Here is a 21,822-nt window from a genome sequence, read left to right as displayed (position 1 = left end):
TTAATATTCTCATTTCAACAGTGCACAGTATCTTGCTTCAAGCTGAAAACATCAAGATTTGTTAGCTGTATTTGTACTCCAATTTTCTGTGGTTTTGTTTTAAAAATATGCTTAAAATGTTTGCCTACACCAAACAGGCTTGAGTGTTGAGTTTCTTTTGTGCCTTTATAAGAGAAGACCAGATTACATTTTATTTATTATTTAATTATTTTCAAAATACATTTTGAAATTAGGTTTGAAATGAATACAGTGTGCAAAAGGGGTTCATATAAAGTACATTTAATCTGATCTTGTGAATAATCTGTCATCACTATGTTTATCTGTACAGTATTCAACTTCCTAACGTCTCATCCATCTCCATTAATTCAGTGTATTGGGAGTACAAGATACTGTACTGTTTATAGTTATAGAATACAGATAAATATTTGTATACAGTACATTCAGTATACACATGTAATATATAATGTGAAAAGATACAAGACAATGCACTTATTTTAATTAATAATATTATGATTATTTCATTTTTAGTAAATTACTGTAGTATTACAGTATGTGATATTATTTTTATAAAGTCACTTTTTGAATACAGTACAGTACATCCTTACTGTATTCATGAGCCTAAGGACTAAGGTGAGCTGTAGCCTCTGTAATGCTTGTGAGTTTGGGAACAGTTTTTCAAATAATGCTATACTTTCTGAGCTCCAGTTACAGCAAAAATTGAAGACAAATGGCTGTAGAGACTCGTTAAAATAGATGAAGGATTTTGAAATATTTACAGTAAGGTTTGATAAAATTGAATAGGACTAAATATATCAATAGATACTTAAACTAGGTTAAATGCAGAAGAATAATTCTAATAGTTCTTATGTTATACAGAAGCATGCATGCATATAATAATGACAAAAATCTCTATTAGATGACTACAGTATACAGGGTGCTCAACATGGACCTACATAGGCATTCTGCCAATATCACAGAATTGAAACATTGTGTACATACCTAGTATGTTTAAAGTCCTCATCCTAACAGCCGTTACTTTAATATTTCAGGTAGGTTTGAACTCCATTGACACCTTAAGTTGTATTTTATGATATTAAGTTAGAATAGAAATAGAAATTTAAGTGGTGCTTTTCAAAAAATTGTCCTGCAACTTCAGTTCATTATCATTATTATCTACAACACTGGCAGCACTTCCTACTCCTGTGTCCTACCTGGATCTTGACCCCACAAACAGATGTGAGCGAAGACCCTAACCACTTCTCCTAGGTCCATCTTAGATCTCATGAATTTTAAAGGGACTCGTTATTCTAAATGAATGCAACTGCTCAAGAACTTGCACCTTGACTCTGCTTTAGTGATTTAGTCTCCTGTCAGCACAGATATTACACTCCACTTTTGAAGAGCTATTAGACTTTGAAATATCATCAGCCCCTGGGAGCACCTCCATGCCTTGAGTCATGCCTTGAGTAGAAAGGGGTCTTTATAGCTATATGCATAGCTGGATGCTTTTGGTCTGAGGCAATACACTCCACAGTACTTACAACATAGCCTATGGTTTTCACATCATACTGTCATTAATATAAATAAACATAACTGCTATTAAAAGTGGAAATAAAAAATGATAACAGGTGTTAGGTTCCTTCTCTTTTAATGCAGAATTATGAAATTTTATGGACTATAAGTAGGACTAGATTAAGAATGGAGAAAGTGGCAAGAAACTGAATAATAGCATGGGTGGAATTAAACATTAAAAAGCTGGAAATTAAAGAAAAAAGGCTTGATGGAATTGGCATCAAAACTATGCTGAAAGAATTGAAGTAGAAAGGGAATTACATCTCATTTAGTAGGCCTGACTACTTCAATGGACACTTGTTTGGCAACAACATTTTGCATCTTTTCTGTTCATATATGGCACATGTATGTTCAGGAGCACGATAATTGAGCTGATTTTTAGTGAACTAAATGTTCCTGCTTGTTAAAATCTTAATTTAAGAATATATAAATCTTTTCCAAAAGATTTTTCCAGCGGCTTCCAAATGTATCTCTAACACTTCCCAACACCTCCTCAATTTCTGCTTCTTCTTTCCTATCAATTGTCCCTTTAGAGGCATCAGATCTTCAGATGCTCCTTAAGAGTTGCTGGTGTGCACCTAAGATAAGGCAGTTGATGCTGTGCTAATTATTTCCATAGCCTACATTTTAAGGGATTGTAATGTTTTAAGGGATTATATATCAAATCTCTTCTGTTGACTTCTGAGAAACTGCATTTGAGGCCCAGTGGAGCTTAGCAACTAATTTTATATTTAACTGTATGACATTCTATACTGATTAGACTGACTTTTCTTTATAACAAGGCCCTTGTTGTCTTGCCACGGTACAGTGCAAAAATAGAACAGACGTGGGTGTAACGAGCACAACGGACACAACAGCACAATGGTCTTCAGTGGTTTCAGCACATACCCTTCTAGCAAGATTGTAAAACTCTGCTGGGGCTGACAGTGTTTCAGAGTGCTTCATCACCCTCTCTCTGTGCCACAGCCTGGCTGGCTCCTGTTCACTCCAGCTACGCTGCACCTAAGAAGAGGCACACAGTCCACGACCTCACCAGCTATATTTGCATAATCATAAAAAGGCTTTCATGACACTTGCAAAAAACACAATCACAGCAATGACAACACAAGGCTTTTTTCCTAGGGATGAAAGTCACTTTTAGTTATTACAGGATTCAGTATCAAAACCAGGCTGAAAATTCTCTCTAGAGAGATTCTTAGTTTCATTGTGTGTCCTCAGCAGTGTCTTCATAATCTCTTTCCAATACCCAATGGCAAAGTGTGCAATATACTCATGTACACAAACAGTATTCTAAATCTGCCACTCATGTAGCATGAGAAAACAACCAACAGAAACTGAGTAAATGGGTAAAATAAAGATTGTGCTAGTTGTTAATATCGATTTCATCACACAATTTCAAAGCTGAAACAGTCCTTAAGGAAGAAAAATACATTTGTTGTTTAAGAAAATGATTGAGGTAAATTCACATTCAAAATAGCTTTTTAGAATTATAAACAAGTTAAAAATGAAAATCTGTTTAACCATTTTGATTTTTCCTTTCCTTTATTTTAGTTTGTTGCTGCTTTTAGACAGCTATAATGAGAAGAGATCATAACGCTTGATGTGCTAAAATATTATTCATCCTAGTCAATAGCACAGCTCAGCACCTCACACCCTTTCGCCGGGGCTTTGAAAGTGAGTTCGCATCACTGCTGTGATCATTTTAGACCTCAGGAATTATTTAAATGTTTAAAAAATACTGGAAGATGATTCAGCAAAATTAAAGTCAGATCTTGATTAAAACAGCTATTGAAATGTTTTGGAACCAGCCTTATAAAACTGCTTGAGTTCAATGAAGTATGGACAGAATCAGTGAGTGACTTCCAAGCTACCAGCCAAACTGAAAATGTCACCTTAATTTCAAAAACAGGATCTATTTGAAAACTTACATTTTTAACTCCTGCTTAAAGCATATAAATACCAATTTGCTCGTTCTCTTTATGTAAAGAGTATAGCCTGAGAAAAAGAGGAAGATGCTGAAATGTCAAGCTGAGTCTAACTGCACTGATGGTCTGCTCATTGTACAAGAATCCACATACCTTCATTACAAACTCCTATTAGAATCATACTGTACACCCTTGCTAAATACAATGAAAGAGTTTAATTACTCTAGCCTCTTTAATGGTTATTAGCAGCTTTAAACAGGGACTGAAAGGAGCCATCAGTGCAATCCTCCCATTACCAAACTGCCCTAATATGTAACGCAAAGAAAAGTTTCAACTGATCTTTCAAGTAACAAAACATGCCATTTGTTGCAGCCAGTGAAAGAGTTAACACTTAAATGTTCTTTAGCTGAGGGGAGAGTCCCTTTCCCAATCTTGAAAATATTTACATTTAAAGACACAACATTGACACAACATATACAGAATACACATCCACCTGTGACCTATGGAACAAACATTAAACAGGCACTCGTTGACAAAATAAAGAACAGGCTTGAAACTTTAGTGCAACAATCTGTCAACTTAAATTTTTCTAATTTACAAACAGGAATGGCAGATACACTAAGGTAGACCACAACGTCATCACCTGCACAGATCTGAGCGCTGCCTTCTACAATGTGATTTGGAAAAGATGTCAAAAGTATCAATATACATGCAAAACACTGTGCTTATATGCAACTACTGTATAACAAACACAAGTTAATGACTATTATAACTGATGTTGACAAGTTGTACGGAGTAAAATATTGTTGTTACTGAGTTTCCTGCTGGGTACTCAGTTCCCAGTGCAGAGGTAAAGCAGTCAATGCAGTTATCTGTCAGATTTAATCAGCCAGTGCCTGGTGCTACATCTTGAGTGCTGCGTATGACTCTTCAGAATATTAAACATGAACATGAAGCATTTTGAGCAAAACTAAAACAGACCTCAAGCTTGAGCTAATAAACCTGGTGCCCACTGGGGTTCTGTTAAGGCTGCTGTAACCCCCAGAGTTCATAAAGTGGTTATCCTGAGATGACCTTACAGCCATGCACACATTTACACCAGGGCCAATTTTTCCAGGCCAGTTTTTGGTAATGCTAAACACTTTGCCATCATGCTGTCTGCAATAATGTAAGTTAATTTCACCAGGAATCTGCAGTGCTCTCCGAATAGGCAGCCTTATGAGTAGAACCCTTATTGGATAGATTTTGATGTGCTTCCATGACAGCAGAGAATGCTTCTGACAGAAACAGACATCGGGGCATTTTGCAATGTAACTGATGGCAGTGTAGGAAGACTACATTTGTATTAAAACTCTTGGCTAAAGCACATTTCTAATTGTTTTGCTTGATTGCCTCCTGGAACCCCAGATACTGACTAGTGGCACTAATGTATTTGTTTCCTCACCTGAGTAAACAGAAGGTATCATAATTAGCTCTGTTTCTGGCATAACCATTTTGCCGATATAACTTAAGGTTCGTACAAACCATCAGTCTTACAAAGTAATTTAAAAAAGAGAAAAATCATGGGTCATGAACTACAGCTCTTGGGCGATGCTGTCCAACAGGTTTTATACTGCCTTTAACCTAGAAAGGGAAATTAATTTATTCATAAGTTAATAATGAGACCAATAATATCGGTCTCATTATTAACTTAACAGGGGGGCGGAGCGGTGGCACTGTGGCTAAGGATCTTGCCGGTTCAAATCCCGTGGCCGGCAGAGGAATCCTTCTCTGTTGGGCCCCTGAGCAAGGCCCTTAACCCCAACTGCTCCAGGGGCGCTGTACAAAGGCAGACCCTGCGCTCTGACCCCAGGCTATCTCCCTGTCTGTGTGTCTGTGTGTCTCATGGAGAGAAAGCTGGGGTCTGCGAAAAGATTAATTCCTAATGCAAGAAATTGTATATGGCTAATAAAGTGATCTTATCTTATCTTATCTCTTAATATAGAATTAAGAGATCAGTGACAACTAAAAATACCTGTGGCTCTAGGAGCTCAATACCTCTGCTATAAATACAGGTGCTGATCAAATTAATTTGCTATAGAACATTTTGCACAATGTACAGCAACAAACAATTCTGGTACAAATAATTAAGGGACAACAAGGACTTAATTGCTGGGGTCAATGATAGTACAAACAACAGGGTATACCACCTGTCCACGATGTCCCTCCATCCATGCATGCTATCAACCCTGCAACTCACAACTGGCAGCTCAGCAGGTGTGAGCCTGGTCAGTACCTGGATGGGAGACCTCCTGGGAAAAACTAAGGTTGCTGCTGGAAGAGGTGTTAGTGAGTCCAGCAGGTGGCACTCAATCTGTGGTCTGTGTGGGTCCTAATGCCCCAGTATAGTGACGGGGACACTATACTGTAAAAAAAAAGCCCCTTATCACTCATGGCCTCCTAATAATCCCCATCTTTGAATTGGCTTCATAACTCAGTTCTCCTTCCCACTAATAGCTGATGTGTGGTGAGCGTTCTGGTGCACTATGGCTGCCAGGTGGATGCTGCACATTGGTGGTGGTGGAGGGGATCCCCATTACTTGTAAAGTGCTTTGAGTGGAGTGTCCAGAAAAGTGCTATATAAGTGTAAGCAATTATTAATTATTATTGTTACTACTACCTTGAAGTTCCAAAAATGCAGCAGATTTCAGCATACAGTTTTGTATGTATCACTAGCAGCATCTACTGGATACACTGGGACTGTGCTCCAAGTGGTGTCAGGTTTTATTCGGATTCAGAGTAAACACACTTTCACAGTACAATGCAATATAATAAAACACTATATAAATAAACAAATATCACATTGTTATAAAATTAAGATGCGTGTGTACATTTACACCCATCTATCCATTTTCAGTAACCAGTTAGTCCTATATAGGTTCTCATTATCATTTAACAATATAATATTCATACAGTTGCCATTATTATTCTTAAATAACTTTGATTTAATCCATGATCAACTGTTCAGCTCTTTCAATTTTTTGTGTCATTTTGTTTTCTAATGCAACATTTTTAAACATCAGAAAGGTGACATCATAGCATGTTTAACACTGGGGCTATTTTGCTCTAACATAACCAAACTCTGCAGTCAAAAACTTTGTAAACTTTCAAATGTTTGCAACAGTTCTTTGATTGAGCTTGCTTTATCTTATAAGTAGATTAAGATAAAGACTAAGATACATTTCCTGCTACAAGTGAATTCAACATATCTTTCCCATCCATGTAAACTGAACAGCATTCAATTTGCACAGTAGTGAAGAAAACATTCCTGCACATGACAAGCCCAGTTTCTCTTAGAATCAGGACTGGAATCCTTCTTTCCATTTTTTGTCCTTACTTTTGACCTTAAGGCATTTTTTTTTCATTCTCCCAGTTTCTCACACGCCCATCAGTCTTTTATTCTGGCTACGAGCCAAGCAACAGGAATCTGGTAAAGAATGAAAATGGACTCTCTTTATGCTGGAGATAAAAGACTCCCGTTGACATTCTCCTCTGACAGCAATTTACTGCCACTTTCAAACAGCTTCAACATCTGACATGCCATCCCAGAAGGCACAGAAAACATCTTACAAACAATATTGATATGAAAGTTTACTGCAAGGGCTAGCTAGCTCCATCGGGAACTAATGTCAGCAGCCCACCAGAGAGGGAGCTAGGCGTTAGCTTATAAATAAGACAGAGTGATGGGCTATAAAGATTCACAGCCAGTTTGAAAGGTAACAGAATCACAAATATACCAATATTCCTAAAAAACACCTTAGTAAGTAAAGTGTTCACGTACTCTAATCTTGATCATTTAAAGGCTAGTACCAGCATCGATAGCAGCCAAATTAGAGAAATTCCAATCTATTAAAGAGTAAGAGAATGTAGCTGTCATGACTGCATTGTTGTCAAGAGGTGAGATCAACTTTGTTAAATGAATGTGATAAATTGTTCAGGAGCAAAGCAAAATTAATAGCTGGTTTTGGAATATTATTGATGATAGAGAAAAGGAATACAGGATTACTGTGACTCAGTAATCCTACATTCCATTTCTCAATGTCGTTCACTGAGGAGGAAAAATATATGTTCCTTCATATCTTAACCTTGGAATGATCTCTAGTGATTGTTTTCCATCGGTTGTTCAGCTCTTTTATAATGTAGAGACCAGAACTATATGCACTATTTGGTACATTGGGATGTAAAATACTATCCTAAAGCAAACAGGTCTTATTAATTATAATTACTTTACCATACTATTGGATATCATGAATTAATGGTAGTTTTATTACACTTGGATACACTTTTTATCCTGGTAAAGCATAAAATAAAGGGGAAGATTTTTATTTTTTTAACTTATCAAAACAGCAGCAGTAGGTTGAAACAATGCACATCATATAACATTACCAAAATGTATGACACTCGTATAAAACAATGGTTTCGAAGTACAGCACTGGGGTCTGAGAGGAAGTTCATTTTAGGGATGTTACCTGGATCCAGTTGATGGAGGATTTAACACCTATGCAAAGACTCCCTCCACTAACCCCTTCTCGGCTCTTCAGATGGATTTTGGCTCCCTCTGCTGCTGAAAAAAAAGTTTGCAAGACTTCAGTCAGCAGATTTCAGGGGTATTTTCCAGCCAGGGTGAACCCTCCACAAGAATTCCCCATCAAGAATAATGCATACCCATTTAAAAAAACAAACAAATTGAGGTCTACAGCTATGATTATCAGTCCTGCTATATTTTACTACATATAACAAAATATATGTAGAAAAGACCTCAAGCTGCCTGCTCTGTCAAGATAGTTCCTGGGCTAGCGTGCTGCTTTTACACTGGCTGCAGTGCTAAAGTCTCGCATTGCTTTCTGGGACTCCTGGCTGAAAACCTCAGGCCTACACAGATGCTCTAAAGCAACGCACTGAGGGTCATATTCATATCACAATGTAAGCACAAATTTGAATGTTTAGCAATAAATCAATACCCAATGAGACACTATAATCATAAATTATAAATAATCTGAAATGCTTCTACTACTGTATATCCAAATGTGTAGACTGTAGACTACAGGGCATAGGAAGATAGACATTCTAGTTTCACGATGATATTTTTTTAAATTATATTGATGACTTGTTGATCCCTTAATTTATATTTTATAATTGATATGAATTATATCAATTGTTAACAAATCAGTTTCATGACAGCGCACATAATAGTGCTTACCGACGGGCGGCAGAATCGGCCAGAACACTATCCCGCCTAGCGAACACTAAAACCCATTTTACAATGAGCAGTTTTCAAGTAGCAGTGAGAACTACGAATAGTAAATGATACTGATACACACTGGGCCTCTAGGTGCTATGCTAGTACTCTCCCTAGCTCCTAACCAGTGCACCGCTCCATGTGTTTGGTAGCTGAGTCAGCACTGACTCCGCAGCCATGTGCTCGCCGCGCTGATCACAACACTCGATTCGTCATTCGCTGGAAACAGGCCTACGCAAGCAGCGCGCCCTCCCATTGGCTGCGTTCTGACTAGACACCTCCTCCTTGTGACCCTTTACCTTCCTCCTTGGGTATTTCCCGCGAGCGCCAATACTCCATTTGACCCTCGGTGGAGCGGAGAGGCGGATAGATAGCGTCAGGGATGCAAGTCTAGATTTGTAATAGTAGGTTTGATTCAGAGACTCCTAGTAACAAGCCAACAATAAGCTAGCATGGCCAAGCAGAGCAATATTTTCAAGTTCTTTACTAAGTCACCACCTATTTCCAGTAAGCAGAAGACTAACGCGTCTCCTGTTGAAGCGGATCTACCGTCTGCGGTGCGCAAATCTAACACTTCCCCCAAAGAAGAAGCGAAACAAGCAAGTTCTGCAAGCAGCAAGAAAGCCCCGGCGAAGTCCAGCAAAACAACAGTGAAAGCTGGGGTCAGTAAGCTTTTTGCAGAGAAAAAGCCTGCAGTTAAAGAAAGGTGAATATCCAACTTTTCTTTCTACTGTTAATAATATTTGCTGGTGTTTACAAGCAATATTTGGTTGTGTTGTGCTTTGTCATTGAGGGGGGGGGATAATAATAATTACAGTGAGAATAAGTGAAGATCATCTGAAGTCCTTCACAGCGTTGTAGTATTAGTTTGTGTGTGCTGTCCTGTTCTTTCAAACAACCGCATACGTGCCTCGTAAGAGAGTTATTCTTTTTAAACTTGGCACATGTACAATTTCAACGGTGCTGATTACCATCATTCCGTTACTGATCGTCAGTAACGTCCTGTAAAATCTCATGTCCTGAGCGCAAAAGACTATGGTCCAGAATATGGCGGGAAACCTTGTAATGCTAGTTGAGTACAACCGCCCCACTGAGGGCAGCTGCAGAAATCTGGCTTGATTGGCGTGCTCTGTCCCTACAGTAAATCAGTGTAACTTCCTGAAGTGTGGATGGCTTCTCTTGCTGCGTAGACGTTCACGTCTCCCGCCATGTTCTGGCACGCCTGTTGGGACTTGCCTGTAATCGCAATCCGGGCTCTACTGCTCTCCCAGAGGAGAATTTGTGTCTGGGGGCTGTAATTTCCAGCGTGTGCAATAAAGTCGGTAACTGTGCTGGAAGAAAGGGCGCGGTGGAGGAAGTCCGCGCAGTCCAGTTCGGAGTTTACAATTGAAATGCATGCATTGTTTAACCGATGAGATGTGCAGTGACATTCGTACATTGGATAAATAAAAAATAAATCTGCTCTAGATGATCTGTATTCAGTGTTTTCAAGTGCCAAATCCTCAGTAGGTATCCGCATCCCTACTCCCAATATCCTAACCGAATACAAGGTGGTATCCTTAATCTGTGAATCAAAATAAACTGAGGAGCAGAGAAAATGCCCAGTGAATAATAGCGTCTTTAAAGATGTTATGTGAACAAGGTCTAAAATTGGGGCAGCTCTCCCGAGTTCAAAAGAGTTACCTTCATCTTGAGATTTCGGAAAGGAAAAGAACTACAGAGGTTAGAGGTACTTTTTGTGGTGTTGGATTACAATGTGTTCCTTCAAGGCTGAACTGTTGCTGTTGATAAGGGGTCAGGGGCTCAGGTACTGTGGCAGAGAAGGGAAGAGTATGTTCCTGTAAAGTGTTTAGGCTTTAATAAAATATTAAAGCCACTGCCATTTGAATCAGTTGTATGTGACAGTTATTGAACCCAGAAGAACTAACAGTGTGACACTAGAGGCATTTGAGGACCTTGACTGTTCCTAAGTCATTATGTTGTAAAGTCCCATGTCTGTGAGCCTGCCTGTGGCTGTTTTGTTCTTGCTGCCAGCAGCCATATCACCACAACTCACAACTGGCAACCCAGTCAAGCTCAGCAGGTGTGAGCCTGGCCAGTACCTGTATGGGAGACCTCCTGAGAGGGGGGGGAAACTGGAAAAGGTGTTAGTGGGGCCAGTAGGCTGCGCTCACCCTGCAGTCTGTGTGGGTCCTGATGCCCCAGTATAGTAACGGGGACAACTATAGGCCCCATCCTTTGGATGATGCATAAAACTGAGGGCCCGACTCTCTGGTCATTAAAAATCTTGGGGCATTTCTTGAAAAGAGTAGTGGTGTTACCCCAGCGTCCTGGCCTTTACCAATCATGGCCTCCTAATGATCCCCATCTCTGAACTGGCTTCATCACTCCGTTCTCCTCCCCACTGATAGGTGAGTGTACTGGCGCATCATCCAGGTGGTGGTGGAGGGGATCCCCATTACCTGTAAAGTGTTGTGAGAGGAGTGTCCAGGAAAACGCTGCACGAGTGTAAGACGTCTTATTATTGCAGTGAGTCGTGCCAGTTCCGCGCGGGGGCTCTGGTATGGGCGAAGCTGGAGGGGCACCCCTGGTGGCCGTGCCTGGTGTACCCCCACCCTGTGAGCGGGGAGCAGCTGCGGGGACGAGGCCAGGCGCAGCGCCTGCACGTGCAGTTCTTCGACGAGCCCCCCAGCAGGGGCTGGGTCAGCACAAAGTACATCCGGGAGTATGAGGGTGAGGACGCCCACGCTTGCTTTCAATCAAAAACATTGAATCCGCCTTTGCAATTCAATGAAAAACCCACTACCCAAAGCAAAAAAATATTAGTTTGGATAGTTAAACATGCATTTGAATTCTGATAGTATAACATAGCTTGTAGTGTTTTTATATAGTTTAGCTTGTAAGTACACGTTTTTTTTTCTCTGTTTCTGTCGGACTGTTTCTGTTTAAAATGTCCAGTACATATTCTGTCATGTACTGCCATGCTCCTGAGTCTGCTCAAGATCCTGTTCCCTGCTTCAGGCTCAGACTCCAGTGATGCAAAGGTGGGTGGCACGTTCTTCAGTGGGAAGCCGGTGATCCGGAGGGCGATGGAGATGGCAGACAGTGCCATGAAAGACGACCCAGGGAAGAGATTGCAGCTTGCGGTGTGCACAGAGCCCTCTGACGATGAAGACGAGGAAGAGATGGAGGTGAGCTGCTCTGTTTGTGTAGGCTGGAGTTGATGTAGTACCCATTACTATTTTCTTGAAATGTCATTTGTTTATTTGCTCTGAGATGTAAAAGGCCACACCTTACCAGAGCAACAAGGCAGGTATTTAAAGGTGAAGGAAGGAAGTTGCAAAAAGAATCCTTTTACGTCCGATGATGAAAATGGCTTGTGCCCAAACCATCAAACCATTTAACCATTTTTTTTGGTTAAATACCCCCCAGATAAGTGAAACACTATGGAAATAATTTTGTTTTTGCAAAATTGGTAGGGGAAAGGTCACATTAAAGACTTTGATGTACTTCCTAGGTGGACAAATCATCAGACAGCGATGAGGAGGAGGTGAAGCCCAGCCGGAGGACCAAGAGGAGGAGTCAGGAGTCTGAGCAGAAGACCAAGAGGCGCCGGATCACGGTGGCGTCGGACAGCGAGAACTCGGACGAAGAGTTCCGGCCCGAGGAGGCGGAGGCCAGCAGCGACGAGGCCAGCAGCAGCGGGGTGGACGAACACGAGGTCAGCGAACCCGAAACGGAGTCCGAGCCGGAGAGCCCCGTCAAACCCGTCAAGCGCAAGAGGGAGCCTGAAAGAGCCTCGAAGATGGGCAGTTCCTCCGAGACGCCAAAGAGATCCCCGTCCGTGTCTGTGGATACCAGGTCCAGGCTGTCGGCCTTTTCTGCTCCAGAGACTTTCGAAAGCCAGACAAGTTCTGGGGGAGCTGCTGGCAGTGGCGCCACAGTCTGGGACCACGAAAAATTGGACTGGCTTCAGGATGGCAAAAGAAAAGATGCCAAGAGACGGAAACAGACAGACCCCGACTATGATCCCTGTACTCTCTTTGTCCCAGAGGACTTCTTCAACAAAGCCACTCCTGGCATGCGCAGGTGGTGGCAGCTCAAGTCTGAGATGTTTGATGCTGTGCTTTTCTACAAAGTGGGTAAATTCTATGAGCTGTACCACATGGATGCTGTTATAGGGGTGAACGAGCTAGGGCTGACCTTCATGAAGGGTACCTGGGCTCACTCCGGCTTCCCTGAGATTGGATTTGCTCGCTTCTCTGATGTTCTCGTCCAAAAGGGGTACAAAGTGGCAAGAGTGGAGCAGCTGGAGACCCCAGAGATGATGGAGGCTAGATGCAAAAGCATGGTACGTCCCACTAAGTTTGACAGGGTGGTGCGCAGGGAAGTGTGCAGGGTGATCACCAAAGGCACCCAGACCTACAGTGTCCTGGATGGTGCACCTTCAGAGAGCCACAGCAAGTACCTGCTGTGTATCAAGGAGAAGGCGGTAGAGGAGACCTCTGGGTGCCAGCACACCTACGGGGTGAGTTTCGTGGACACTTCGGTGGGCAAGTTCTACGTAGGTCAGTTTCAAGACGATCGCCACTGTTCCCGTTTCAGGACTCTAGTTGCACACTACAATCCAGCTCAAGTGCTTTTTGAAAAGGGAAACCCCTCCGCCGAAACTAGAAAGATTTTGAAAGCTTCCCTGGCTTCTGCCATGCAGGAGGGTTTGCATCCTGGATCTCAGTTCTGGGATGCTTCTAAAACACTAAAAGTCCTCGCTGAGGAGGACTACTTTAAAGAGAACGGTACAAAAAATGGAGATGCTAAGGAGACACTGCCTGCTGTGCTCAGAGCCATGACCTCGGAGAGTGACACTCTGGGCCTCACACCTGGGGAGGGGTATGAGCTGGCCTTGTCTGCGCTTGGCGGCTGTGTGTTCTACCTGAAGAAGTGTCTGGTGGACCAAGAGCTGCTGTCTATGGGTAAATTTGAGGAGTATGTTCCCCTTGATGTGGAAATGAACCAGGCTGGGGGATCCACCAGCTTCTTTGCCAAGACCCAGCAGCGCATGGTGTTAGATGGTGTTGCACTGACTAACCTGGAGATCTTGCAGAATGCAGCAACAGGCACAGCAGAGGGCACCCTGCTGGAGAGGCTGGATACTTGTTGCACACCCTTTGGTAAAAGGCTCCTGAAACAATGGTTATGTGCTCCGCTGTGCAATCCCTTCTCCATTAGTGACCGACTGGATGCCCTGGAGGATCTCATGGCTGTCCCTGACAAAATGGCAGAATCTACTGAGTTGTTAAAGAAGCTTCCTGACCTGGAAAGACTACTGAGCAAGATCCATAGCATGGGCTCTCCCCTGAAAAGCAAAGATCACCCTGACAGTAAGGCCATCCTGTACGAGGAGACTACCTATAGCAAGCGTAAGATTGCAGACTTCCTTTCTGCCCTAGAAGGCTTCAAAATCATGCAGCAGATTATTTCAGCCTTTCAGCCAGCTGTGAAGGACTTCCGGTCTAAGCTGCTGAGGCAGGTGGTCACCTTTAAAGCTGAAAGTGAAGAGGGGCTTTTCCCAGACCTGTCTGGGGAGCTAAACAGGTGGGACACGGCCTTTGACCACCAGAAGGCTCGCAACACTGGCATCATAACTCCCAAGAGTGGCTTTGACCCAGAATTTGACCAGGCTCTGATTGGAATCAAGCAAACAGAGGCCTCCCTGCAGGAGTATCTTGACCGGCAACGCAAACGTCTGGGCTGCAAGGCTATAGTATACTGGGGCACTGGCAGGAATCGCTACCAGATGGAAATTCCAGACAGCGTCACGGACAGGTATGTGCCTGAAGACTACGAGGTCAAGTCCACCAAGAAGGGTTGCAAGCGCTACTGGAGCAAGGACATTGAGCGACTGCTGGGGGACTTGGTGAGCTGGGAAGAGAAGAGGGATGGAGCACTGAAAGACTGCATGAGGAGGCTCTTCTACAACTTTGACAAGAATCACAAAGACTGGCAGACTGCAGTGGAGTGCATGGCGGTCCTAGGTAAACTCGCACGCATCTACATGTGGTCACAATAATAAGTATACCAAATTCTGCTATAGTTAACCTCTGTGACGTGGTTATCTAGAATAGGTTTAGGATCCAAATTTGTTGGCTTGCTGCATTCTCATGACCCATCCTTTTAGTGTGGGAGTTTACCTCTTAAGTGTAGCGCTTCACAATTCTCCCACTCTAGAGATGCATATTGGAACAGCAGGAAGTGCAGGTTTACATGCTGCAGCCCTATGCTAAGAATAGTATTTACACCCCACTTTCCAGCCTAAAGATGAAGAATTTGCATTTGCATCTAACATCCTAAACTTTCAAGATGTAAATGATTATGTGCAATAGTAAGGTGGTTCGAACAAAGACATGCATATCGGAATAATCCGATAAGAATATTTGAGGGTTTAAGGGATCTGAGTCATGTGATGGCTTATACTTTGTCTGGACCTTCTGTTTTCATGATTGATAAATGTGTGCGTGTTCCTCCTTTTACCTTGTCAAATACCTTCACAGGGGTACCGCAAAGCCTACATGTAGTTTTTCCTGAAGGAGAGAACTTTTCATGATTAAATATTGATCTGTGGTGTTCAAGGAGTAAAAACCGATAAGACTTGTTTGTGCCCGAAGTCTTGATAGTGTTTTTCTCCGTCATTGACTTTCTGGGTTGTTGGTTTCTTCCATTATATGCAGGTAGTGTAGATATGGTTATATCACTTTGTGCTTATCTCGCATTAAAACTTTAAAGGACAAAAATTCCTCTGGGCACTTCTTTGAGAAGCCTTAATTCCAGAATATAAAGAGATTAATTTTAAGTTTGAATAGTAGCACAGATTCCAAATTAAACAGGTAATATTTTATAGAGTAATAAGTGCATAATTGGGTCTGGCAGGATAGGAAGGTTATTTTTTTTAATGAATTTGGAGATCCACTAAAAAAACTCTTCTTGCACCCACCAAGTTTATAAGCACACATTGCTGAGGTGCCCTCAGTAACCCTGAGTGTGGATTATAGAGTAGCAGAACTGACAGCAGGCCGACTCTGCCCCCAGATGTGCTGCTCTGCTTGGCCCGGTACAGTCAGGGGGGAGACGGGCCCATGTGCCGCCCGGACGTGCTCTTACCCGAGGACTCCGGCTCGCAGCCCTTCCTCCTGCTGAGCGGCTCCCGCCACCCCTGCATCGCCAAGACGTTCTTCGGAGACGACTTCATCCCCAACGACGTCTGCATTGGCTGTGCTGGCGGGGAGGAGGGGGAGGACGGGCAGGCGTCCTGCGTGCTGGTTACCGGGCCGAACATGGGTGGCAAGTCCACCCTCATGAGACAGGTGAGCCCCCTGCCAGGTCTATGTTCCGATCACAGCAGGATCCTGCCTTTTAAAAGAAAACCGCTTGGAAAAGGTACCTCAAGTGTCTTGATGCATTTGGAAGTGCTCTTTGAGAGGAAATGCAAGATACTTCTTTTAAACGAAGTCCAATATCCAGGTAATGCAGACCTTGCTCGTATTGAAACGAGCTGTGACTGAGCACTTGCATGCTCAAGCAGTGGTTCCCAATGCTGGTGCTGGAGTACCCCTGAGTCTGCAGGTTTTTGTTTCAAATGGGAACTTAAAAAAATTTTAATTGATGCTTTCCGGCTTATGTTCTTTTTTAAATACTCATTTTATGTTTTACCATTACCCTTGTTTATTTCCAAGATCTTGAGAAAGCAGAACATTGGTAGTCTTTCTTCACATTGCTAATAATTTCCTCCACTATTTCCCATTGATCAGCTCTTGATAAGTGATCAATTGATGATTAACAGATGGGTAGGATTGAAAACAGTATTGGAAACACTCCTATAGTGAATCACTGTTTTTCCTCCTGCTTAAATCCAAGTGCTTATATTTCAGCTTGCACAGCTCAGTGAGGGTTGCTGCCAATTAGAAATCTCATTAAGAGCTCAAAATAGATTTTAAAATAAGACCTCAAAAACCAAAAGCTACCAGTGTTACCCAGTAACAAGGATAAGAAGCACCATACTGTAGTATTTGTGAAAGCAAGGCCTGAGTGCGGGGAAAATGGATGAACAAGACAGCGTTTAAGTGACAGCAGTTAGCAGTGGTGAGGACCCAGTTTGAACAGACCAGCAGAAATGAGGTATTCCAGGACTGAGGACCGCTGTTATAGAGAGATCAGATTGTAAATGGGGAAGTTTGCTTGATACGTAATTCTGTGATTACTTAAAATTAATTATACCGCAAGCCAGAAGCAGGAGTAATCCTGTGATTTACAGTGCTGCCCTGTGAAATGACTGAAGAACAAGTTGGGTAGGAAGTCAGAGGAGCCACCATTGCAGGGTGCAAGTGTAGTTCCACTTCCTGCTGTGTGACTGAGGGGGGCAGCTGCTGCCATTGTTCACCTGCAGATGGTTTTTACAGGAAGTGGTACAGCAGATGTAAAACAGCTGATAGTGTACTGCTTTTTCTTTTAACGACTTTCTCAGTTAAAAACTGAATGAGCACTAGTCTAACTCTTTTGGCAGTTGATGCTGCAAGGCCCAAGACATCCATACCTAATTAAACAAATGCAGCCTTGCATATTATAGTAAATAGAAAAGTCAAATTATATCTTGCAGAATGCAGAGCATTGGTTTCGTGGACAGTCTGCACCACTTAGCTATGTTCCCTTTTTGTGCACTTGTATTATATTTTAGTGTGGTATACTAAGATACTGATGCACCTGATCCTATGCTGTGTGCTCTCTGCAGTGTGGTCTTGTGGTCATTTTGGCCCAGCTTGGCTGCTACGTTCCTGCAGAGAGCTTTAAGCTGACACCAGTTGACAGGGTCTTCACTAGGCTGGGAGCATCGGACAGGATCATGGCAGGTGAGAGGCTGGGAGGCTCACATCTCTCTAAATACGGGTCACTGTTACAGTCGGGGAGAATTTAGATCTTTGGTCACCTTTCTAATTTCCCTTTTAGGTGAAAGTACTTTCTTTGTGGAGCTAAGTGAGACTGCAAGCATTCTTCACCACGGAACATGCCATTCCCTTGTGCTCCTTGATGAATTAGGTAACTGACTTCTTGTTCTGTTAATCCTTCAGTTGCTGTGCTTCTGCAGAGATTGAAGAAGATCCAGCAGCTTGCTAGTGGTATATGATACTTGTGACTTCTCTGGAGAAGAGCTATTCTACCAGCTGCATTATGAAATGTATAGTGTTAAGTGTTTTAAAACATTAAAAGCCTCATTTTAATCCTTTCTTTCCAGGAAGGGGCACAGCTACTTATGATGGAACTGCAATTGCAAGTGCTGTGGTTAAAGAACTGGCAGCAAACATCAAATGTCGCACTTTGTTTTCCACCCACTACCACTCCCTTGTGGAAGATTTCTCACACTACCCCGCAGTGCGCCTGGGCCACATGGTAGGTGCAGTCTCCCAATATCGCTCTTCGGTTCCAGCTTCGTTTTCCTCTCATTTTTGGTTAACCATTCGTCAGTAGCAGAGTCAAGTAATTACAGCGTGAGTAAATCCTGCACTGGTATGGAGGGGAAGTGCTGTTTTCATATTCAAGTCTGCCATCTCTATGGAGAGTGCTGCGAATGCCACAAGAGGCCATTTTGCTGCTGATCTACAACTTAGCCTAAAGTCTCCTTTAACCAAAAGGAGACTAACCAGTTATCTGTGCCACTAATCACTTGAGAACCTTGGGCAGATCTTTTTCAAAACTGAAAAGTAGTTGTTAAATCCCTGAACAGAGGAGATTGCAGTAGTGAGCAGTTTTCTACTCACTTTGTGTAGGTTAAAGGAGATACAACAGTTTAAACAACTCATTCATTTTCCTGCTTTGTATGTTATAGCTGACTGTGATGCAGTTGGCATGCAAGGATAAATTACAGTAGTGATTTAAAATTCTCATTTCCATTCTACCATGGTAACACGATCAGTCCTATTTATGCCAGCCTGTGACCTTGCTTTGTTTGCAGGCATGCATGGTTGAGAATGAGTGCGAAGACCCAAGCCAGGAAACTATCACATTCCTGTACAAATTCATTTGTGGAGCCTGCCCAAAGAGCTATGGATTCAATGCTGCCAGACTCGCTAACATCCCAGAGGACGTCATTCAGACTGGCCATAGGAAGGCAAAGGAATTTGAGAGGACCACCACCTCCCTTCGGATTTTTAAGTAAGTAGTTAACTTCTGTTTCTCAAGATGAACTGGGATGATGCAGTTTTATATTTGTTTTTCCCCTTTTAGCCTGACTTGAAGGAAGTGATTATTTTATCACTGAATCCTAGTGAACTTGAGGCCTCATAAAGCATAAGACTTATGGTTTGGGAGTAAGTTTTAGGACAGGTGTTTTTTTTTCCCTGATAGACATTCATGGCTTCTGCCTTGTTGAATTGGTACCTGCTAATACAGCAAGAATAACGTCTTTCTTAAAGGTATTTTATACAGCAAGTCATTCCCCAAAGAGCTACAGGATTCAGGCTCATATAAGACCTGTTATTTGCTTTAATCCCAAGGATTTCTTTATGATTTAGGGGCATTTAAATGACAAGTCTGTATATTTCTATACCATTACAATGCATAGAGAAGTTGGGGAATCCAGGATAAACCTAAAACGTTAGTATCAAGTAGGAGCTTTTGGGATCAAGCCTCATGCTAGTCATAAATTGAAACGCTTATTGTGCACCTTAAGGGGGGTTCTAAATATAAGTACCAGGATCATATGAACAAAGACTCTATTCTCTTGTAGGCAGCTCTGTTCTTTTGCTGAAGACGTAAATGCTGACTCAATTTGCTTCTCTACACTGATGAAGAAAATGATTGCAGTTTAAACAGCTTCACGCAGTCTCAACCATCCCATTACCCCCCATAAAATGTTCTTCAATACTGTAATGATCTAATAAAGTTTATTTTTAAAAATGACCAGTTTCCTTGTTTTTTCTAGGAAATTAAACCCTTTTAATTCATACTAGCATCTACATAATGGTTATTGAATACTCCACAATATATTAAGTCTAGATGTTATGGTACATGCATACACTTTCAGGCTGTATGATAACCCACTGTCACCAATACACATGAATGAAAAAGCTATGAAACTGTATACGGCTGTATATATACTTGTCTCAGCTTCAATATAGCAAGAAGCTTATCTATTTATAATCTCCAGTAATGTTACATACTTAGACAAGCACCGCATTGCTCAGAAGATAATGAACAACCGAGCCTGCTTGAGCAGTGTTTCCATGAGACCTGTTATAGTGTTTCCATTTTCATTCCTCAACATTTTTAAAGTTACCTAACATTACCTTGCTGTAATGTTCAATTAAAACCAAATGGGCAGGAGCATCTTACACGCTGAAGGTAAATGTTCCATAGTAAAAGTCAATTCTTTCTATATAAATACATTACAGAAGGAAAATAAGTCAGCAAGGTCTAAATACACTTCTACAATAACCAGTCTCATGAAAACACTAATGCTTAAACCAAACTTAAACTTTTTACATTAAAACAACATTACTGGAGGTAATTTTAGTGTTTTTTGTTTTTTTCCTCTTTCACAGAAAGAACTTTAGATACTGGGACATGAGTACAATTACAGCAAGTCTAAGGTGTGCTAACCAAAAAAAAGACATTCAAGTACAGTAAGATTTTTGCTTGAAAATACAAAACTACATGAGAAAGCATTAAAATCATATTTCTCAATCAGAGTACATATTTAAAAAACAAACAAAGCAGAAGTGCTAGATCACATTTTACCATACATATATACCGATGCACTCAGTACCCATATATCCATCAACGGCAGCAAGATGGGTATAGCTCTGCTCCTTAAGAGAATAGTAGTGCTGCTGGGAGGACTATGGCTCGATGCTACTTGTAAAAACACCAGCTCTTAGGAAGTTGGATCTGTACAAAACTGCAGCTTAACGTTCCACTTCAGGCATAGGAAGTCTCTCGTTTTCCACAGTAATGCTCGACTGCCCAGTACTTTCATTAATCCTGAGTCAACATATTGCTTCTCTTCACTTTAAAGTCCTTTTAACACATTGCAGGAACAAACTGAGGCTGCAAAAAAGCTTCACATCCAGACACTGGGACTCTTTTAATGCAATCTTCCTTCGGAACTGGGCAGCTGTGTTGTCCGTGTTTCATTTTAGTTTTTCTCCACAAACTTTAACTTTACACATGGAGTCACTAACTAGAGAATGGCAGAAGCTCTCGATTTTCATTGAGTTCAGTTGTGCTGCAATGTATTTGATTCTATAGGTGGAGCCGAGTCATACAGTGTGTCTGTATCATGTGTAGGCTCTCCAGCTAATGTGCAAGGGTTAGACAATGTTCCAGCACCACAGTCACAGAAAAACCTAAAAAGGGACAAGAGAAAGGTTGTTACACACTGCACACACTATCCAATGCTAGACCAGAGAGAATAAGTACAAAATCTGCTGTCAAGTTTTCTGGTGTAGCTTAGCTTGTCAGCAGGGTTTCCTTGCAAACCTAACCCTTACAGCAGTTTTGAGGAAATCTTAGTTGATCAAATATACTGAGCATCCAATTAATCAAGTCCAGGTTGTTTCATGTAGCACTGTGCAGGCAGGTTGCCAACAATCACACATAGTGAACCTCTACCAATAAGACACACTAGCCCATTCCATCACAGCTGTACCTGTCTATCAGTATTGCCAAGGTGCTGTCATTCACCATCTCTTATATTGTGCTCAATTTACAGAAAGCATTTGACTGAAGCGTCTCACTCCAAATGGTAAGTGCTACTCTACTGGCTCCTGTAACTAAACATCAACAGAACAGGACTCTGTAGTTGCTACTAAGAGGGGTACATGGTTCATTTTTTCTTATTTTTCATAATTTTTAGACTTCACATTCAATGGGTTCAATCAGCTGATCGCCCATACTCTAACTCACTGCAATACTAAAGTCTCGGTGGTGAATGACCAAACATTAAACACTTAATTCAAATCCAATAAACGGCTTAAAACATACATGCATAGGTGGAGAACA

At 41.8% G+C, this 21,822-nt stretch overlaps 2 protein-coding genes across 3 annotated transcripts in view; one reads left to right on the top strand and one right to left on the bottom strand.

Annotated features, from left to right (window-relative positions):
• The first annotated feature begins 9,092 nt into the window (after positions 1-9,092).
• On the top strand, positions 9,093-19,722 carry msh6 (mutS homolog 6 (E. coli)). The gene is made up of 10 exons (XM_015362954.2): positions 9,093-9,481; positions 11,306-11,508; positions 11,797-11,966; positions 12,293-14,810; positions 15,862-16,136; positions 17,558-17,675; positions 17,773-17,862; positions 18,059-18,213; positions 18,776-18,975; positions 19,550-19,722. Exons 1-10 carry the CDS (start codon positions 9,228-9,230, stop codon positions 19,629-19,631), a joined length of 4,065 nt encoding a protein of 1,354 aa, XP_015218440.1. The 5' UTR covers positions 9,093-9,227; the 3' UTR covers positions 19,632-19,722.
• fbxo11b (F-box protein 11b) overlaps positions 19,693-21,822 on the bottom strand; it is a 37,007-nt gene continuing 34,877 nt past the window's right edge. For both annotated transcript variants that reach the window (XM_006638629.3, XM_015362955.2), the window contains exon 22: positions 19,693-21,167. In XM_006638629.3, coding sequence (XP_006638692.2) covers positions 21,038-21,167 — 130 coding nt within the window. In that variant the 3' untranslated portion in view covers positions 19,693-21,037. The remainder of the gene's footprint in view (positions 21,168-21,822) is intronic.

The sequence above is a fragment of the Lepisosteus oculatus genome, chromosome 17 (genome assembly GCF_040954835.1).
Source record: "Lepisosteus oculatus isolate fLepOcu1 chromosome 17, fLepOcu1.hap2, whole genome shotgun sequence".
Classification (NCBI taxonomy): Eukaryota; Metazoa; Chordata; class Actinopteri; order Semionotiformes; family Lepisosteidae; genus Lepisosteus; species Lepisosteus oculatus.
The sequence above is the reverse complement of the archived record's forward strand: the minus strand, read 5'-3'. Positions and strand labels throughout refer to the sequence as shown.